Source organism: Chanodichthys erythropterus, chromosome 12, assembly GCF_024489055.1.
Source record: "Chanodichthys erythropterus isolate Z2021 chromosome 12, ASM2448905v1, whole genome shotgun sequence".
NCBI classification, from domain to species: domain Eukaryota; kingdom Metazoa; phylum Chordata; class Actinopteri; order Cypriniformes; family Xenocyprididae; genus Chanodichthys; species Chanodichthys erythropterus.
In genome coordinates, this window is record NC_090232.1 from 39757429 (window position 1) to 39779910 (window position 22482).

The window sequence follows — 22482 nt, forward strand, 5'->3', positions numbered from 1 at the left end:
ATTTCTCCTCCAAACATGGCATGTGGTATTGTTGCCAAAAGTTCGATTTTTATCTCATCTGACCACACTAAATTCCCCAGTAGTTCAGACCTTTCCAAATGTTGTGAAGAAAACATCATGCCAATTTCAACATGCCTTTACTTCAATGATGGAGCTTTCTGTGGTGAGCATGCATGGAGGCTGCAGAGGATGAGTGCATTTCCTAATGTTTTCTCTGTGACAACTGTACCTGCTGCCTCCAAGTCTTTCTGGACCTCTTTCTGAGTGGTCCTTGGTTCTTGAGCTACACTTCTGACTAACCTTCTGACTCCCTGATCAGAAATCTTGCGAGGAGCTCCTTTGCATGGCCAGTTGATGGTGGAATGATGTTCCTTTCAGTTGTGAAAAATGGCCCCAATAGTGCTTACAGGAACATTTTGGAGTTAGAAATTCCTTCTGTAAACATGTACCATTGTTATTTACGGCAGAAATCTTGTTGTGAAAGGCTTGGGTGAGCTCTTTGCCTCTACCCATCATGAGATGTCCAATACTTGCATCGAGAGGTGGGTAAGCCTTTTTCTAACCTAACAACATGCACTAACTCTACTGATTCTAATTTGCACAGATAGGAAGTAGAACTACTTTGTGAAATCTGTTGCTTTTTTTTAACTTGCCTTGCCTTAGTGTACTGCTTTTTCTTAATGTGTTCAATATTTTTTTCCCCCATTTCATTTCACTTTATTACACATAACTTTTTTTATGTATTGTAGTATTATGATTTCCTTATTTGTATTTATTTCTGGAGCTAAAACCAACATCTAGTCAAAATGTTATGTTGTGAATTGCTGCATTGGAACTTTGTATAATAATAATAAAACAACAATGCGGCATTTTATTTTGGCACAAAATATGCTATGAAATGAACACATCAATATATTTCACCTATTGTGATATATTTAGATCCATAGACAGCATACTGCTTTATTTCAAGGTTCCTAACTGCTCCTTGTTTAGATAACCCATTGATAATCAAGTAATTATGAAACCTAAATTAATTAGTGTTGCTATTAAATCAATTACCACTACAATCAATTAGCATTAATTAGTGTATCCAATTTGCTCATGTTTTTAATACCCAGAGAAATTTAAATATGAAACAGTGATCAGCATACATCTGTACAGTGTGTAGGGAGGAAAGTAAATGACACCTCTCTGTACCTCATATAAATCTATCATGACATTTCCCTCTGGACCCATACTGCTCATGACGTTCTCCAAAGCCAGTGTGTAATAAATGCCTCCAGCCTCTGACACATACAGGTTGTAAGTGTCATTCTGGTTCCACTCTTGAACCGCTGCCACGACCCGGTTCTCATCTGTACTGATCACATGCAGATCCTGAGGATAAAGGAAAAGATGTTTCATAAAACAGACCTCTGTGATTTATTTGACAAAATAATCTTTAGCCTCTGGTGTTATCCAAATATTTATATACATATCAATAAAAAAAAAAGTCAATAAATCTGACACGTTCTGGAATGTTTTATAATAGTAAGTTTTAATAGATGTACTAGGCTGTGGATCACATTCAGCCCAGTGTAGCTGCATGATTTCAGTTCTGTATAGTAATATAGGTAACACTTTAGAATAACGGTCTGTCATTAATACCTATGCAGGAAGAAATGCAAAACAATTTAGTAGTGGCCTACTCCATTAACACTTCAGCTACTACTATTAACTAATATGGAAACAAGCTTAACTAATCAGTAAGCAATACCAAATGTAGTACTAAGACAGTTCCTTATTAGGTATTCAATACTTACTGAATAAGATCAACCTCATTAATTACCTCATTCAACTAGGACAAATTATAAAGAATTACTAATTAATTACTAATCACAGCATTAAAATGTGTCTGAGACAATATTCTGAACTAGGGATGTCACTGTGATGAAATTTTCACACCGGTATATAAGCTTGTGACAAAACCGGTATTATGCTATCAATATTTGGGGTATTGAAATCACTTTTGAATGTGTGCTTGCTTTTAATTTCACTTTTGAATTTGCGATCCCATGTGTATTTGTGGATTTCTGTGTGTATGGATAGCCAAATAGATCAAAATTGCAGACATTAATGACGGATCTGTAGTGCAAACGCTGTAATTTACACCGCTTGTACTAGAGCAGTGGTTCTCAACCTTTTTTGGGCCAGCGCCCCCTATCCATTATCCAGGTCCTTTACCGCCCCCCAAATACCGACAAACCCAATCACTATGACACACCTATAATAAGTGTTTATATTGGGACTGACTGGTTTGAGTCGACACTGCTGCGGAGTACAGTACCTGCAGTACCAAGACGCCTGCAGTTTAGTTTATTTACGCTAGAGCTCCAAAAGTTACGGACTGCAGCTTTCATAATTAAAATCATGTCACTGAAAGCCACATAACAGATTTGATTTGACTGAACAGTGGCAGGAAGCCCTTAATTTGTGCCGGGACATGCTGGAACCGGAACCTCCAAAATCTGATCCGGCACCTCATTTGGGGATTCCCCTCTCATATAACACCAAAAGTGGTCCATGCCGTGTTTTGTGTTTTCCGACACATAAGCAACATATAAAGCAGTGGCTGTCAAACTTTTTTTAAAGAACAACTTTTTTTTTTTTTTTTTAATTGACGCGACCAAACCAAGTCAAGCCAAGCATAAGAGTACTAAAAAATATAATATACATGTACAGAACAAGAATAAAAACTTATAAGTAGCTTATAAATAAGCCCAAACGAATTAATTTGAAGCGAAACTGAAAGTAAAAACCGGTGTTCTCAAGCAGCCTCTCTCGTTCGTTTCCATATTAGCAATGTATTTGGATGCTGAACTTTTATTTATTATGTCAAATAGGATTTGTACTTCACTCCCGTTTCAATATCAACGAAAACAATCATCCTCTTCACATGAGCAAAAATGTGTTTGGCAGGACCAGTTTCAGCGGTGGTCACACTGAACGGCACAGATATTACGGAGTATGTAAAATGAGCAGTGTAATTTTTTATATGTTTGGCTGACGGTATTTTATTTTGATAATGAACAGGCTGCGATGTCAAGTTTGCAATGAATATGTTGAGTGCGCAGGCGAGGCGCCGGCGCGATCACTTCAACTGTTTCCTTACCAGCAGAAACAAAAATACTCCGTAATTTACAGATATGAATAAGACATTATTCGATACTGCGAAGTTTATTTTTATACACTCACACTAAAAACAGAACATTATGCTTTTGCAAAATAAGAAAACAGGATGCGTTTTTTGCCATCTCAGTTTCCTTTCCTTGAACTTGTTTGTGGAGCGCCGCACCTCACAAAAATGAATCAAACTCGACAGTATATAGGCTACTATTGGGCAGTTATATTCATTTTAGACTATGCTTTTATGAAAATTCCAACCCGATGAAATACTGGTTAAACGCGTATGCCCATACACTGCAGTCTCCACATGAACGCGCTTGCGCACAAAATAACTACAAGTTTAAACATCTGATTTCTATGTCGAGGGCTGTTTTGTCAGTCTTTGTTGGGCCTAATGCATAATGCCATGGTGTTTTACGCACAAATGGTCACTACACACCATGAGTATGCCAATAAATGGTTTCCATTAACGCGCATTTGAACTAACGCAAAACTCAAGATAATCTGCGTCTGCCTATTGAATTTCTTTGATAATTCTGACATTATTATGGCTATTATATTATAAATGGAAGAATTGGAATGCAAGATTTCTTGTGACACCTTATAAACCGAAAGAATAAGGAATAGCTTAAGTCAATTTAATTAAAACATAAAAATGTAAATTAATAAATTATTTTAAAAAGGACAAATGAGTAGACATTTAAAATTTGTGCAATACTTGTTTTATGTTAAATGTTTGATTATTCATGTTAAATGTAAAAATGCTAAATAAAATAGAACAATAAATTAATAAATATAGTATATTAAAAATAAATCGATATATGAGACTGTTTATTGACATCTTTAAAACATAGTTTAATAAAGCCAGCATTTAAAAACAATTTGACAGTTTTTGTTATCTATTTGCAAATATAGTTAAAATATGCTATTATAAACTCGTAGGGGCATCAAATCAACTTCCGACTCTCTCCCATGCCACTCAGAGTATGGGCTGTCATTGGACAGTAAAAACGACCATACGGTCATTTCAGCCCTAATGTGTTATTACGCATTTAGGAGAGTATTGCAAGAAGCTGCTTACATTAATCTTACTTTCGAAAAAGATAAGTAAATACGATCATGATTTTTCATGAAAACTAAGTTATAATTATAGGCTTAAATACCTTGGTATTAGCTTATTATCATCAATGGTATAATTTATTTGGTTTGTCATGATTAATTTGTGTCCATAATCAGTAAAAAAAAAAAAAAAAAAAAATCTTCTAACAAGAATAAACACATATGAACAATTAGATTAAATTATTATTGTATTATTAGTTATTTTTAACTAGCTAGCCTATCTTGAAATTATCCAAGCAGCGTTTTGCGCTCAGATGTGACGGTGAAATTACCTAAATGTGATTACAGAATTTTAAATTAATTATCCATCAAATTGTCATTTTCTCCTTACAGTCTTGCGAGTTAACAATAATGCCCAGTAAATTACTTTGTGAACAAAGAAAACATTTTGTCATTAGACATTAAAAATGTAAAAGTTTTACCTTATAAATAGAATTTAGTTTAATTAATTTTCAAATTCGTCACCGGAGTGAATGGGAACATGATTTATTGAACATATTTGAAAATATAAGTGGTTCTTAAGTCAATACTTTAATGGCTTGTCAACTTTCCATTCCTCCGCTGCGTGGTTCAGCGCTAGATAGTTGTCAGCGCGAAACACATTTTTGTGCACTTGAATTTTTGTCAACGCTTGAGCACTGGTCTATGACTGGAAAAATAATCGTTGCAAAAGAACCGATACATAGCCTAGCTTACATGTTGCGTGAAACTGGCAGATTTTAGAATGTTGTAGGCAATTCTTTTGCAAGTAATTACAAGTTTAATCTTGTCTTGCCTGGATCTTTGGTGTAAACTCGTGAACGCCCCCCTAGAACACCAGAACGCCCCCCCTTTAAAAATCTTGCTTCCAACGCCCCCCGTTGTTCTCTGAACGCCCCCGTTGAGAAACACTATACTAGAGAATACTGTATTTTGTGGCGTCTTTTCATCTAAATGCAGTAAAACCAGATATTTTCTGGACACCAGGCATTTGGTTAATGACAAAATATGACCTATATGGCGTTCCATAAATTTGTTGATTAGTGTGGCGTGTGTGGATCTCTTGCATGCATTAGTTGTTATCATTGGCCCTGTCCCAAATGCGGCCTTCCGACAAGTCTACACTTTCTTGACGTAACACCGCTTTAACTGTCGGGTAGAAGTATGCTGCGGAGCTTGCTTCATTGTGCAACGAGGGCACATATCGACTGCAAATGGGGCGCTCACAAGCACCCTTTTGAAACCTAAAATGACAAATGGGGCACCCTACAATCTCATTGACTTAATGGACATGTGCACACGGCAGCCATTGTAAGTACACAAGACAGAAAGGGCATATGAAGTGTGACCTTTGGGACAGGGCCATTGATGCTCAGGATCTGTTGCGCACCAAATCATCCGCCATTGTCTTGTCAGTCATGTCTCTTTACTTCTTGAGTAGCAAATCAGCATATTATTATATGATCAATGTGATGCTGAAGAAAATTCAGTTTTGCCATCAGAATGAATTTCATTTTAAAATATATTCAAATAGGAAAAAAAAAATACTACATACTACATAAAAACTATACTATATAATGCTAAAATTGAAGTCAATAAACTTCATTCACTTTTTTGTCAGAAAGAAAAAGTAGGCTTTCAAAGTGCCTTTCACTATTCAAAACATCAAAACACCTTTACATTTCATATTTACATACATCAAAGGAGGGTGACTTTAACCTTTAATGTGATTTTTGCCTCTAATCAAGTGAGATTGAATATGAATGTTGCTGCCGGGATGGCAGGGGACAGCTGGAGTGCAGTGGTGGTTTCACCCTACTGAGCTGAATCCGATTAATAATCAGTATCAGACCCAACTCTCACCTGCCTTGTTTTGCTCTCAGCTCCGGTGTACGGAAAATATTCTTATTAGCCTTAAATTGAGCTTGTCAGTTGGGCAAAATTCAACAAAACCACATGCTGGCAGTTTGCGAATTTCATCTACCCCAGACCGTGCAAGGGCTGCCGGGTGTGTGCTTTAAGGAGCGCCGAGAGCTTGATTGAATAAAACATGTTTAATTGTCATGTGAGCGCAGCAGATTTTAAGCTTTGAATAATAACACAGCATCCTGAGAGACGAGGGACCGCGGTAGCATCTGCGTCCCTGAATTCACTCGCTCAGAAGTAAGAGCCTGCCAGATGCCAGGAAAAAAATCGGATTTTGTAAAGGTTTGAAGCTTCAAAGGCTAACATCGAGGGACACGATGATCTGGGTCTGAAATAGCAATGTCTGTTTACTCTGTCACAGTGTGGCAGATTCTGACTTCATGTCGAGCAAGTGTGAATAAGCTACCCTACCTTTGGAAGGGTGTATTTGGGAAGCTTCATGGGTGTAAACACATCTCGCCTGGATGACACATAGTAGATTGGCCGACCACCGGTTGACACCTTGGGTAATGGAGGGATCACAAACAGACAGGACAAAGACACTTTAGAAAGAAGTAACATTGAAAGTGCCACCAGATATTGGTCACATATTAGGGATGGCTATTGACGATATGTTTGCCACGATTCAATCATAATTAGATCGCAGCTGAAACTGTGCCAAATGCATAACACTGAATTTGAAGGATTAGATTATTTGCTTCAATGTTCCCCAATATGGCACAGACCATGTTTACACGTGGTATTAAGCTTAAGTGCTATTGAGATAAGTGCTTAAAAGGTTAGTTCGTTGGGTTAGTCATTAATTACTCACCCTCATGTCGTTCCATACCCATAAGTCCTTCATTCATCTTCGGAACACAATTTAAGATTTTTTTTTTTTTTTATGATATCCAAGAGTTCTCTGTCTCCTCCATAGACCACTGTCAAGGCTCAGGAAGGTACTAAAGACATCGTTAAAATAGTCAACGTGACTACAGTGGTTCAACCTTAATTTTATGAAGCAACGAGAATACTTTTTCTGCGCAAAAACAAAACAAAAATAACGACTTTATTCAACAATCTCTTCTTTTGTAAGTCTCAGTTGACATAGTAAAGAGAGCTCTTGAATTTCATAAAAAATATCCTAATTTATGCTCTGAAGATGAATGAAGGTCTTATAGGTTTGGAACAACAGGAGGATGAGTAATTACTGACAGAAATTAAATTTTTGTGTGAACTAACCCTTTAATACAGGTGTAAACAGGGCCTGAAATATTCAAAGCTACAAAGTTATGCATCAACATTGCATTTGTCCAGATGTGTCCCACACAATCAATCGCCATGCTAAAACAAGAGCTTAAAAGAAAATATCCATCCCATTAAATAATTTGGAGAAGTGCAAACATATACCTGAAGGTCATTTAATGAAGGTACTTGACTAAAATAAAAGAGAACTCTCCTCGAAAATATCACGTTTATGCTGAAGTTAATATTTAAGGATATAGGTAAATATAGTTGAATAACTGAGTAAATACAAGTGTAATTGAACTGTTGGAAATGCTAAAATACTTATAAATAAATATAAATGCAATATTATAAGAAAAGTATTTATTGCTACAGCCATACCTAAGTGCATTAATATGGACGCTTGTTTCCGCCACGGAATAGAAAATAAAAGTGACTTTTTATCTCACAATTCTGACATGTTTTCTTGCAAATGCGAGTTTATGCGTATCTCAAAATTCAGACATTATAATTGGCAATTGCGTGAAATAAAGACAGAATTGTAAGATATAAGCTCGCAATTGTGAGCTAATCTCTCAATTATATCTTGCAAATATGACTTTTTCTCTTAGAATTGTGAGATAAAAAATTTTGAGTTTATATCTCGCAATTGCGAGTTCATATCTCAAAAAACAGACTTCTTTCAATTGAGAGTTAATAACTAGCAATTCTTAATAACTAGTCCCCTCTATAAATTACTCACCTGGACAAACACATACTCATCTTGGACCACCAGGGAGTTGGGGTCAATGTATCCAGGAAAAGGTTTGCCCTTGTTGGCATCTGTGCAGTTCTGAAGTTTACATGTGACATACAAAGCCTCTGCAACAGGAAAAATGGCAGAAAGAGATGAAGGTATACTTGGTTTCAATCATAACATAAACCAAAGATAGGAAACTGTGAGAGGATGTTATTCTGACCTGAAATATTAGTAGGGGTAAGAAAGGCTGGGGGTAATTGTACAAGGCCCAAATATGACACTTTTTTTATTACAGTCTTCAAAATACTTCAAAAAACACATTTACTTCAACTTGCCATTTGTTTGTAATTATTTGTGAAATTTACTAGCAATTTGTGAGTGAAAATTGTTTAAAAATAAACCCTACATTTTTTTTTTTTTCAATGTTTCTCAATATAGTTAACTTTATAGTGTGGTTACTGTCAACACAGTTAAATGTTACTTTACCAAAAGGCTAGAGGAAGATCTGTAGTAGTATGTGATGTAATTGCCCTTGTATATTAACTTCAAACTGTCTAAAAAAAAAAAAAAAAAAAAAAACTCACACAACTTGACTGACTGTATTTTAAGGGACTATATCCAGTAGAGCTGACACACGTAACTTATCTTTCTGTCTGTCAATCAACAGGAATATAGGTTCAACAGACAAAAGACTAACTCAATTTGTGCAGCAAGTTTCTTCATTAATTTTAATTATGGATGACAGATATGGACAGATGGATTTGCTGGTGAAGAACTGTCCATTTTGCATTTTGATGTGTAGCCTATTTTGAACCCTCTAAGTGTTGCTTTGGGTCGTGTTTGAATTATAGCTTCCTGAAATGTAATCAAAGCATGTCCAGGGGCGCCATTCAGACTTACGGGTTTCTGAGATGCTGGTCTCAAGGTGAATCAGGCCCGGCTCTTTATCAAGGCCCAGTTTAGACCTAAAGAGCCAAAAGGAAAAAAACAAACAAACATTGTTTTATAAAATGAGCTTTGGAAAAAAGAAAATCCTTTGTGTTTCCATACAACAACGGATAGGTCAAAATAAGGGCATTGGATTATTATTATTATTTTTTTTTTTAGCTAAAAGATCCATGTTCGCCTCCCAAAGGAGCAATATGGTTTAAGGTGGTACCATCAGAACACCCTGTCCTGTTAAGCTCCCATTTCCATCTCCATCTTTCTGTTCTCTCTGACAGAAGCGAGGAGCCTATCCTGACATCATTAAAAGTAAGCCCTTCTCATTTGCTTCCCAAGAACACCCACAGGCAGTGCACATAGCTCTCTCTTTTTAGTGTTGAAAAAAAATCATTGTTGCATGAAATATTTATTCGAGACTGAAAAATCAGAGAGAGCTGCTCCAGTGAGGAACCTACAAAAGTAGAAGCAGACTAGCTCAAGACTTTATCATGCCACTTATTGGAAGTATTGACGCTTTCACAAATATAGCATCCCTTGGCTTTGCATATGCGCACAGAATTTCAGCTCAAAACCCTCATTTTCGAATTTATTCCGCAATCCATTAGGATGTAGAATGGAGGTTCACCAAAAATGATGGATGGATGGATGGATGGATGGATGGAAGGATGGATGGATGATTATACTCTCAGTGCAATCCATAACTAAGATGCAAGATGTCATCAATTGTGTTTGTATGAAAAGATAGTCAGCAGTGACATGATGTAAGCACAAGTAAATTTCAGGTCGCTAGATACAGGAATTGGCCAATCAGAATGGAATGTTCCAGAGAGCTGTGCTACAGTGCCATTTTTCAGCGACTTTGGTTCCGGAAGGGTTTTTTTTTTTTTTTTTCATTAATTTTTCCCATAGGGATTTAGAGCTATAAGCAATGAACCAAAAAACCAGGTGAATCACAAGAGCAAAAAAGAATCTGAAAATTGGACGATAAAGATAAAAGGTACAAGACTGTGAACTTAACTTTAATGAGGGAAAGAACTACAATCCCATGAAGCACTGCGAAAGATAATTCAATTAAAAATTATCCATATTATGCACACAAATATTTAAAGGGTTAGTTCACCCAAAAATGAAAATTCTGTAATTTATTACTCACCTTTGTGCCGTTTTACACCCGTAAGACCTTCGTTCATTTTCGGAACACAAATTAAGATATTTTGGTTGAAATCCGATGGCTCCGTGAGGCCTCCATAGGGAGCAATAACATTTCCTCTCTCAAGATCCATTAATGTACTAAAAACATATTTAAATCAGTTCATGTGAGTACAGTGGTTCAATAGTAATATTATAAAGCGACGAGAATATTTTTGGTGCGCCAAAAAAACGCAAAATAACGACTTATATAGTGATGGCCGATTTCAAAACACTGCTTCAGGAAGATTCAGAGCGTTATGAATCAGCGTATCGAATCATGATTCAGATCGCGTGTCAAACCGCCAAACTGCTGAAATCACATGACTTTGGCGCTCCGAACCGCTGATTTGATACACTGATTCGTTATGCTACGAAGCTTCCTGAAGCAGTGTTTTGAAATCGGCCACCACTATATAAGTCCTTATTTTGTTTTATTGGCACACCAAAAATATTCTCGTCACTTTATAATATTAATATTGAACCACTGTACTCACATGAACTGATTTAAATATGTTTTTAGTACCTTTATAGATCTTGAGAGAGGAAATGTCATTGCTCTCTATGCAGGCCTCACGGAGCCATCGGATTTCAACTAAAATATCTTAATTTGCAAAGATGAACGAAGGTCTTACGGGTGTGGAACGATGTGAGTGTGAGTAATAATTGACAGAATTTTCATTTATTTTGAGACCAAAGTAAAACCGACTGTATGTCATTCACAGTGCTTCAATGGAGTGGTGCTATAGTGTTCTTTTGGTACAATTCATTTGTTGCAATTTTATAATTGGTGGAGATTTCTCTGCATAATCATGGGTAATGTAGTTTTCAGCATAGATTCCACTGTTAAACATGATTATTTATAAAAATAAGTTGAAATAATGTAGGTTGATACACTGTCAGATACGCCACTGTCTCTGGGGCAGTACAAAAGGGAAAAGGTACTAATATGTACTTTTAAAGTACTAATGTGTACCTTTAAGGTACTATTATGTACAATTTAGGGGTAAGGTACAAAGATGTACCTTTTCACTTTTGTACCTTAGGGTACTGCCCCAGTGAAAGCGGCATTCCTTTTTTTTTTTTTTTTTCTGACAGTGAAGCTTTAACAAAAGCATACACCATTGTTTAACAGCCTCAGCTCACAGTAGGCCCATCTTTAAAGGTTTATAAGTTATCGTTCAAAATCAATCCCCCTATGGAGAAAATGAATGAGAACAGTCAGAGAACCTGACTGTTTTACTCTAAAAAAGCACAGACATGGCATCGCGTCATGCTGGTTTAAATTCATTGTTGTTCTTTTCAATGCAAACACGCTCCCTTTACATTTATATCAGGCTTATTATAGTGCTTATTTAGAAAAGTTAACACAATGTGGGCATGTATATCAGCATTAATATTGTTTTATGTGATTCTCAACCAAGACTGTTCAGGTACCTTTAGTTATATTTTATTACCCTACAACCTCACTTACTCAAAAGAGTGGTTCATTTTCAAATATCTACAAAGAACTGTCTGGATTTCGATTTGAGATCAATTGTGAAGGTGAAAGTAAAGGAGTTCCTGACCTGTTCAATTCCACCAAGACTCTAAATCTGCGTGGTATTAGGCCGCATCAGATCTGAGTTCCTTTTGATGCGCTGACAGATACAAAAGTCCATTTCATCCATTCAAAGCTCCATTTCTTCAATCATCTCATATTCTGGCTGTGACCGTGGTGGTGTATCTCATCAAAAGAGACAATCTAATTTCACATAGTCAATAGCTACACATTTGTAAGGGTTATATGTCTCATCTCACTTCAGATAATAAGACTCTATATGTGAGAGTTCATTGAGGGGAACTTGTGAGGGTAGATCATTACCAGACTAAAAATAACGGTACTGCAGGCTGACTCTCTGATGTCTTTGCTCTCTGTCCCACTTTGACTGTGCATGCTAATGCAAAATTCGACACAAAAATGGCCTCAAAAAAAAAAAAAAAAAAAAAAAAAAAAACAACCTGCTGCTAAATGACTAGATCTGAATTGGGATTACACATGGCAGGTAAAAGACAGACATGATCAATAAAAAAAAAAAAAAAACTGTCAGTTGAGAGTAAATTGTATTTGTGATTGCCACAATGAACACACAATATGACTCACTGATCCATGACATGGAGCAAAACATATTTTCTTTCTTTTTGCTTGCTTTACCTGCTACATTTGAGTTTAGCAAAAATGTAGCATCATTTTAAGTGTATTTTTGGTAACACTTTATTTTACAGTGTCATTGTTACATATGTTACATGCAGTTACTATAGTAATAACTATAAATTATGCATAATTACATGCAACTAACTCAAAACCAAGCCAAACCCTATAGTAAGTACATATAGTGACTTAATATTACTCAGTACTTAAGTGTATAATTACAATGTAACAAAGGCACCTTAAATTAAAGTGTAACTGTATTTTTAAATAATTCAGTAAAATATTTTCAGTGTCACAATAGATATGAATGGATATGTGTCAAGTTTGGATGAAAACAAATATACATACACTTAAAATATTAAGTTTTAAGTCTTTTTGGAACTACTTTTTATCAGTAGTTAGCAACAGAAAGAACAAAATGGCTACTGCATTTACTACATGATATGAAAATATAATTATTTTGTCAATTCTACAAGATTCAAATCTCTACCAGATTAAATAAATAAATAATTAGTTTTAAATCATCTTGCAGTTTCAGTTCATTCATTCATCGATACAAATGCCAGATGCTGTAACAAATATTTGATATGACTTTATTCCTGAATCTGATTCTTTTGTACATTATTTATTTATTTATTTATTTATTTCATTTCTACACGCTTTTTGTCCTGGTAGTCAAGATTTAGTAGAGAATATATTTATAATATTAAATAAACTTGTCTGAGAAAAAAATAAAAATAAAAAATCGATCCATGCCCAATACACTTTTCAGTTCATTCCAGCTTGTCCACTTGAGACCAGAGATAAACATAAAATCGAATCGCATTTAGAATTTATTTCTCAACCGGTCTCTTTAATCACCACAGTCTAGACATCTATTAGCCATCCTGATCAAGTTGAATAAGGTTTCTTAATGACTAAATCATTTGCAACGTTGCACATGCAGACTCTGACTCAGTAACAAGGTCTAATGACAACATTCATTAAAGAACTTCTAAGGTTTGGACGTAAACCTCGAGATAGCGTTAGTGGTGGAACACAGTGGGGAAGATCACATCAGGGTTGAACAACAACCCGTGTTCTTTGGTTTATTCTTTTATAAGCCACAGAATGAAGGAGTTCAAATGATTGATGTTCCACATGCAGCAGGAGGAATCACACAGAGAGCTTACCAGTAGAATCGATTGGGCGCCACCCGCTCGTGAACGAGCTGCCATCTACGGCCAAACTCAACAGAGCTGTAGAGCTGAGGACGAATACAATGGGTTAGCAAAGGGATTGTATGACGATTCCTGTCACTTCTGATGGTACAATATGCTGCTATAATTTAACTGTGCATTTGCCTAGTGGCATTGTTTAGGTAAGTTTAGTTTACTCTTTTATCATTAGCTCTATTCATAGGCAGTAAGGCAGCTCACATTATTAGGCCATTACTATTATTACTATTACTATTATGAAACTTAGCAGCAACTCCACACACTACACAAAATGGAAGTATTGCTGATTTCTACAGATTTTGACATTAGCGTGTTAAGATAATATACATGATAATCCAATATGCATAAAAATACATAATACACACAAATATTGGGTGAAATTACTTTTTTGTCAATACCTTTTTCATTATTGAGTGAAATACTATCAGTATATGTTATATTATTAATTGTAAAATATCTAAAATCAGTGCTGTTCTTTTGAACTTTCTATTCATAAAAGAATCCTAGAAAAAAAGTATTTTAACACTGATAATAATAAGAAATTAATTTTGTGCAGCAAATCATCATATTAGAATGATTTCTGAAGGATCATGTGACACTGAAGAATGGGTGATGCTGAAAATTTGACATGAAAGGGCTAAACTACATTTCAAATATGATTTTTTTTTATTATTATTATTTTAAATTATAATAACATTACTGTTTTTCTATATTTTTGATTAAATAAATTTGATTAAAAAAAAACAAAAAAAACATACAAAATGTTACCAACCCAATATTTTGAATGGAAGTGTATTTATAATCAGCATTCCTCTTACTTGTAATTTCACAGATTTTTGCAATGTAGGGGTGTGACAAGATCTTGTGCCACGGGATCTTGTGATATTAAAATGTGACAAGATTTCTCGTTGAGTAAAAAACTGTCTCGCCATGACGGAGTGTGAGGGTGAAATTAGCATAGAATACGCTATGTTCACATTACATTACGGTGCCCACCGTGGCACTGTCTCCATTGTCATTTTTTATAGAAATTAAAACATTTAATTCAGCTGGATAATGGTCGCTTCAATTGTAAACTATTGTAAACGTCTCCTCTGCTCATCCAGCACGAGCTGCAGAGTTGCACACAGTGCAGCAGGAATCACAGTTCACTGATCACTTGACGAGATAAGGCGAGATGACTGACGAGACCATGGCGGCGGATTCACCTAAGCGTTTGATAAATGTCTCATCTTGTAGAATGCGCGCTCAGCACCGCCGCTCCCTATACACAGAGTACGTGCGATCACCAATTCGAAAGTAAAACACAAGCTCCCTGTTGCGTGCAATTTAGGTTACATAAAATAATCTGTCTCCCAATATCAAACCTATCTTAGGCTGGGCTGTGTAGTTGTAACCACCTCTTAGCTCTGTTCTCTGTTTTGGTCTCTGTTTGCACTTTGAATATTGAGAGATTACTTTAATTATAGTTGTACTTATTGTTTGAACAAAACTGTATTATTTATTTTTGTTATTTATACTGTTATTTCTATGTTCAATTTGTGGAAAGGTGTTCAATTAGGAGCTTCAATCCGAAGTTTTGGGAGCTCATAATTCATGTACAGTAAGGTCTGAAGAGACTCATATGAAATCATACAGGAGAGAAGCAGTCGAGTTTGTGGCAGAATGTTTTACAGTGTATATTGTTGTCTTTTACTGCATATGATAATTCATACTCAAAGTAGAACTGAAATGACATTCATTACAAGATGATTAGTTAAAGCATTTCAAAATGCACCTGAAGACTAATCATGAATTGTCCAGTCATGAATTTTGTCAATGAGGATTTTTAAAAAAATACTGTCTTGTCACACCCCTATTGCAATGCATTATGGAATTGTCTCATCCAAATAAGATGTGATGCTGCTTTAAAATTGATCCAAAACAAGGTATCTTAGAAGGCAGAATGATTAAGTTGCCTACTTTTTTGGAACATCATTTACATCAGGAACATGCCAAAACTACATTTTCGAACCAAGCAAATTAAATTATGAATGATTTTCAGAAAGACAACAACAACAAACAAAAAAAATCTGAAATTGAGGCACCAAATGAGGCACAAAAATGACTCATGCATATACTTCTCAGCATGACAAAAAAACCAAACAAAAAAAACATCCTATTTATGTGCATAGTGCTTTGGGGGAAATCATATTATATAAATGGCAAATACAAATATGTCACACTGGTACTTACAGCACTTTGGAATGATATGTGCCACTTGCTAAAGTGTTGAGCAAAAGTTTTCCTGAGGTGTGAAGCTTAATTTGCCTCGCACAAAATAACATATTTTTGCCCTGTTTTGTGAGACAGTTCTAAAACAGTGGGGGGTTTCAATGCAGTACTTGTATTTGCATCAGCTGAGAACTGTGATATGACAATCTCGTATCCAATATAACATCCTGACTGAGTGTGGATGGAGTTTAGTCATATTTAGACATATATACAAATGGGATCAAACTAAACAAAATCAGACAAAATCAAAGAGTATTGCCCTGTTGAAAACAACTGATTAAATTCACCTAAGCTGGTCTTAGCTGTTTCAAACCCGTCACCCAATTTGGGGATGTCTGAATTGGTGTTCAGTTGGTTTAAGACCAGCATAGTCTGAATTAAGCTGTTTTTTTGCAGCAGGGAAGCACAAATATGTTCACCAATGAAGGTTACTGAGCTTTTCATTTGAGCTTGTTTCCTCTCTCATCTATGTTTACTGTTATAATAAAAGAAACCTCAGGAACTTTGCCAATGACACTGTGGTATAAAATCTGTCAACACTAATAAATTATGCATTTATTTGTAGCATAGATTTGGATAGGGTTTAATTACGCTAGTGATTGTGTTTTCCTTTTGTGCTGTTTGCTTTTGCAGCTTTCAACCGTGGCTAGTCATGCACATTGTGCAAACAGTCAACTATTAGCCTTCAATTGGCTGATAATTCTTTTTGATTGTGTTCATTTAATTGTAATTCATTCTCAGTGGCCTTCCTTCAAGGGTGAAGTCAATGTTGATTTGTCAAAATTGAAGTCAGTGCTGTCTAACACCATCACTCGAGACTTGAAACTACCATGGCATTTGATTATATTGCATGCCACTGTGAAATGTAATTTGTCTGATTTTTCTTTTTTTTTTTTCTTTTTGAATATACATTTGATGAAGATGAGGTTTGAATTTTATTTATTTATTTATTTTTTATTGTATGTTCATAAACTTAAAGCATTTGTATTATTTATCAAGGGGTAGAAAAAATAAAATCAATTCAGAAATGAATCTAATCCAAAAATCAAAGAGGGGAGGAATTAAAATGATTCATCAGTTGCATCAGGAAAAAATAAAACAAATCTTGACTTGTTAAATAATATTTTGATATGATTAAATCTGATGGTTAAACAATCTTTTCAGAAGAGTAAAAATTTTTCATAATTTATTAGCCCTAAACCATGAGCTCGAAAGCATATAATTAATGGTAATTCCCTGCGACTGGGGATCCATAAATTGTCTTAATTGCCAACTTTAAGCTCACAGAAATTGTCTCTTTAAGACTTATTTCCTCTCGCATTGATAATTGCTCTTTGAGGACATATTTCAATCCCAAATATAGATTAGCATCCATTTGCACGCATGCGTTTCATTATTATAATGTCTTGCTTTGCAGTTTGTGCCTCTAATGTTTATCAAGTATGCAAATACTATAAATGTGTTTTTCCATTGGCTTTCTTGCATTTGGTTATATTTGGCAATAAAACAGCTTGATAATTAGAGAACCACACGAAGAGTGCCTTTCTGAATGCTATTCCCAATAATGAGATGTTGTTTGCCATATTTTTCAGGAATAATTTAGCTAAAATGATTGTGTACCTTCTGGTCATGGCCATAAGCAAGGATCCAGTCCTCCTGCTCAGGATGAAACAACAGGCTGAGGATGTAGAAGTTGAGACGGTATTTTTGATAGGTGGCGCCTTCATCTGAGCTGATGAGCAAACTGCTCTCCACCTCTGGATCTGTCAGTAACATGATCTGAAACACAGACAAGAGGTTCTTAGTGTCGACAGAGTTGCTTCACTGTCTTTCAGGGACCAAATGCCTCAGCTAGTGGACGTGAGGAGCTGCATCTGTGGTGTTCCGTCTACAAACAGACATTGTAGAATGATGAGAGACTGCAATAACAAGACCAGTGCATATGTTTGCCTCATTAAAACACATTCTGTTTAACTTAAAAAAATAAAAAAAACATAAAAATAGTCTCAAATAGTCTCAAATAGATATGGTTCTCAAATCTGATTGGCTGATAGCCGTGCAATATTTTTGTGATAACAAAACTCCTACCTATTCACCATTTTTTATCACTCCGGTTGAAGCAACTGTAATGGCGGCAGAGCAAATCCACCGTATTTTGTACAAATACTACACTTGCTGTAACACGAACTGTAGTTTTAAGAGTTTTTTTTAGACAAGAATGTAGTTGTTTAGACCTGAAATGTGAGACTTATATTTAATCATAACACCTAATTTACAATTTGTTTAGACGTTTTCTGAGAAACGAGCTCCAGGCCATCAGCGGAGCTCAGTGCTCGTGTACCCGCCATGTACAGCTTCATCTTGGGATTTGCTGCTGTCTTTTATAGTGGTTAAACATGAGGTATAATTAATTTTGGGTACATACTGTAAAATGGGCAATCTTTGGTCTTATTAATCAATTTCTTGTTCCTGAGCAAATTAAATTGGGCTATGTTAAATTTAATAATTTAATATTAGGGATATATTTAACTTATACACTGTAGAGCACTGCTTTTGTATGTTTGACTGAATTGTAGTGTTTATTTCTTATTGTCATTTATAATAGCTATTGTTGATTTAAATTCAGATATTGTTTTTCAATAAATATTTTATATAAATAATATGTTGTATTTGGCGCTTGAGAGCGCTTCTGCAGCGTAGCGTTTTTTTTTTCCGTTGAGACGCTTTGTTGCTATGATACGGAATATCCGCGTTACTGTTACTTATAACTGATTTTGCAGGTAATTTGTTTCAGACTAAAAATGTTCACACAATGTGGAATTACTTGTTATGTATGTTCGGAGACCAGCCATATTAATTTCTCACCCATTTTGTTTCTGTTTGTTGATGTCGCTGTACAGCAAGAATGTGACAGTTGGTCGGAATTGTATTTGTCCCGCCCCTCCTCCACTCTGATTGGACGGCTGGCTAAAAAGTGACAGTGATGAGCGCAGCGTTTTACTCAAAGTTGAACAGTCTTCAACTTGAGGCGACCAGCTCTCAGCGCTTGAGCGTGAAAAAGACGCTCAGCGCTTCGTTACGCTCCTGGCATTTTAAAAACGCACGTTCCCATTGAAAACAATTGAAAAAATACGCTAGCAGCTGGAAAAAACGCTTAGGTGGACACACGGCCTTAGTGCGTAATATGGATTGAGTGAAAGTTACATTAATATGCCATTAGATGGGGGCGGACTTTAAGAGTGAATGAGTCAGTCGCAAGAGACTTTTAAATTGAAAGGGACACTTGTAAACAAAGGACGTTGTTTTAAGGCCGGAACACACCAAGCCAACGCCGACGAACTGGTGGCGACGAAAGCAGACTGAGGGGTTGGCTCACGTCGGCAGCGTCTGAGTCCAAAGTTGGCCTGACACACCAAAACCAATGCTAGAAAGCCGACGGCCAAGTAGTACATCCTTTCTGCATTTCCGAACCAGCAGGTGGCAGTAGCTGAACAGCCAATCAGAATGATCAGATGGCCCGACGGACCGACAGGCTCCGACGCCGATTCAACATTTCGAATCGGCTGAAAAAAAGCAGATGAGGACCAACTTCATCCGACGGTGCGGAACACACTGAGAAAACTGGTGTGTTCCTGCCTTTAGCGCTGTTATGGAAATTTCTCTTAACTGTAAAAAGGACAAATACAAAGAACGCTTTCCTCCACAGACATTAAAACAGAATTGTATAATGGATATAATGTTTTCAACATCGACCTGAAGAATGAATGTTATATCAAACACAGGTAATGATCGCTCAGGCGATCTCTCTCTCTCTACATACAGTATATAATAAAATATTAGTATATTTTAATAATATTCCACAATATTATTGTATTAATGAATGCAGCTCCAAAAACATATTTTATCTAAGACATATTGTTTGATATACACTACATATATAACAATAAATACATTTGAAAGTGAATCGTTGTAATACAGTCACTAATGCTGTTGATAGATTTGAACATGTATTGAACCTGGAACATTCCTTTAAACAATAACAACTAATAATAAAACATTAAAACATTATCAACACTGCATCTCAATTTGTATTTCTTATACAAGACAGGAAGCTCATAAACTATCAGTGATGAACTTACAAACCGTGTTCCTAATTTGCAAGTCTTAATGAACACTTTTAAAGTTGTGGCAGCACCGCCTCGTGTTAAATGTGATATCTTCATTTCCAATTTCTGATTTGCTTGGTTTGATCTCATCATAATCGCAGTGGATCACAAATCTTTTTAACGCTGTCAATCTTGTAACACACTCCAATGAGTAATTCATTACGGCATGAGCATGCACACACTTTAACTTACCCTAAAGCGCAGTCACACTGTTAAATCTATAATTTCCCTTGAGCTTTTTTTTCTTTTCTGCTTTAGAGCGCCACCAGTCTTAAGTTTGTGCCAATTTTGAAAATAAATAAATAAATATAATCAGCCTCAAATATAATTGAATCGGCGAGGCTGAACCGTTTCGAAACCTTATCATTGACAGAGAGCTGGAGGTGTCAGGGTCTAAGGAGTGTAAGTGTGTGTGTCTGAGCTCCACAGCAGAATTGCTTTAGGGCCTTTTTTTCTGTTCCATTGGTTTGTAAAGCTTTGAAAAGGCCGGATATTAACTCTTCTCATAGCTACTTTATGGACACAAGCTTCAATTATATTATCAGATCAATAGCCCTCTTGCACATGTAATATGGGTCAGTGCAACTTGTTCAAGAACTGACCCATCTTGTTTCATCCTTGGCAAATAAAACATTAGCATCCACTTCAGAATTGGTTTCCATTTCAATTGCGTTCTTGACACATCTCTCCAGGGCAATAGCATTATTAAGTAGAGCAGGGCAGCAGAACTCACCAGACCATTCGTCAAACGGGACATGCAAATGCTAACCATAGCGGCGGAACCCAGAACAACCGCTCATCAATCATCACCAACTTGATCAACCAGCATGACCCAAATGCCAACCAATCAGTGGGTTGCTTCATTGGTGGATTCTTTATTTTCTTTTAAAGAAGCAAACATTTGCCATTATGCATTTTTATGATAAGCTAGTTATGGGATAATGTGTACTCTTGAAAAGCCACATTAAAGAGCACTACAATTGCTTAAATCAAAAGTTAATGTGCAACCAGCCATTTTAAGAATCAAAAAAGGCCAATCCTGAAAAATAAATAAATAAATAAATAAATAAATAAATAAATAAATAAATAAATAAATAAATAAATAAATAAATAAATAAATAAATAAATAAATAAATAAAAATCCATGAAGAAAAATCCTTTAGTCTGTTCCTCACATTGAGATATTGAATGGGTTTATAAGACTTGGAATATAATCGCACAATTTTTATAATTTTTTTTTTATACCTTTTTTTGTACAAAATACTTAGAGTGACCCTATTATGCTTTTTTTTCAAATATTACCTTTCATGTAGTTTGTAACATAGCTGTTTGTGAATGTAAAAGGTCTGCAAAGTTTTAAAGATCAAAGTGTGTGACGAATTAAGTTTTAAGTCTCCCAAAAGAAAGCAGCGATTCTGTCTGAACTGTCTGAAACGAGACGTCAGAAATTCCAGACTTACTGGTCTACTCGTTTGTAACATTTGCATAATGCCAGCCTATGGTCTTCATTGGCTGCCCTTGAGCAACTTTGCCCCGCCCTCAAACACTGTATTTGTAGCTGAGGCCTGGAAGAGTTTGGTTCGTTCGGTCGACATGTTGAGAAGGAGTCGTTCCCAGCGCTGCGAATCCACTTTGCATGCACTTCCAAAAGATGAGGACTTGTGCTGGAATTGATACGGTAAAACTGGCGCCTCTGTTATGGTTTATATCACTGTGTTTACAAGTGCTGATGAAGCGTCCGGAGCTGAAATTCAAATGTTAGCTGTGTCCCAATTCAGAGGCTGTATACTTGGAAGCCATGCCTTCAAAGTCTGTGAACGTCATTTTTCTTCATTATTTTTACATTTGCTTTATTCGATTTTTGCCATCTGCTGTATCCTTCATTGCAGCATTTGAAGGAGCCTTCGAATTTGGAGTCTTTAGCCTTGTTTCCACCGGAATTACTGGATTTCATTTCCTGCATATAAACCTAATAAAGCCTGAATCTCATCGTTTATCCATCAGTCTAATTTTTAAACTCCAATATTGATTCAAATAGCAAACAACTCTTACTGCATGCACCGAAACAGACTTTTTTTTTTTTTTGGTTGTTGAAATAAAATGCTACGTGGAGTCAACCAAACAAAATGCTGCATGAAATCAACCAATCAGCATGTTCATTGCCCAAGTCTCACCCCCCAAAGTTCTTGAACTTTGAAAAAGTACTACCTCATGAACAGGGACTTTCTGAGTGGAGAATTTTTACCCAGAACTTTATTTAGACCATTATTTCTGTGGTCAAAACACACAGAGTAAAGTTCCTGAGTGAAATCTGCCTTCGAATACAGCCTTTGAAGGATGCAGCCTCTG

At 35.9% G+C, this 22482-nt stretch overlaps 1 protein-coding gene across 1 annotated transcript in view; it reads right to left on the reverse strand.

Annotated features, from left to right (window-relative positions):
- Nucleotides 1-22482, reverse strand: part of sorcs1 (sortilin-related VPS10 domain containing receptor 1) — a 246243-nt gene that overhangs the window by 46188 nt on the left and 177573 nt on the right. Inside the window, exons 4-9 of the mRNA XM_067402693.1 lie at nucleotides 17588-17746; nucleotides 13649-13722; nucleotides 9053-9117; nucleotides 8156-8274; nucleotides 6601-6690; nucleotides 1198-1377 (exon numbers count right to left, since the gene is read on the reverse strand). Of these exons, the coding sequence (XP_067258794.1) occupies nucleotides 1198-1377; nucleotides 6601-6690; nucleotides 8156-8274; nucleotides 9053-9117; nucleotides 13649-13722; nucleotides 17588-17746 (687 nt within the window). The remainder of the gene's footprint in view (nucleotides 1-1197; nucleotides 1378-6600; nucleotides 6691-8155; nucleotides 8275-9052; nucleotides 9118-13648; nucleotides 13723-17587; nucleotides 17747-22482) is intronic.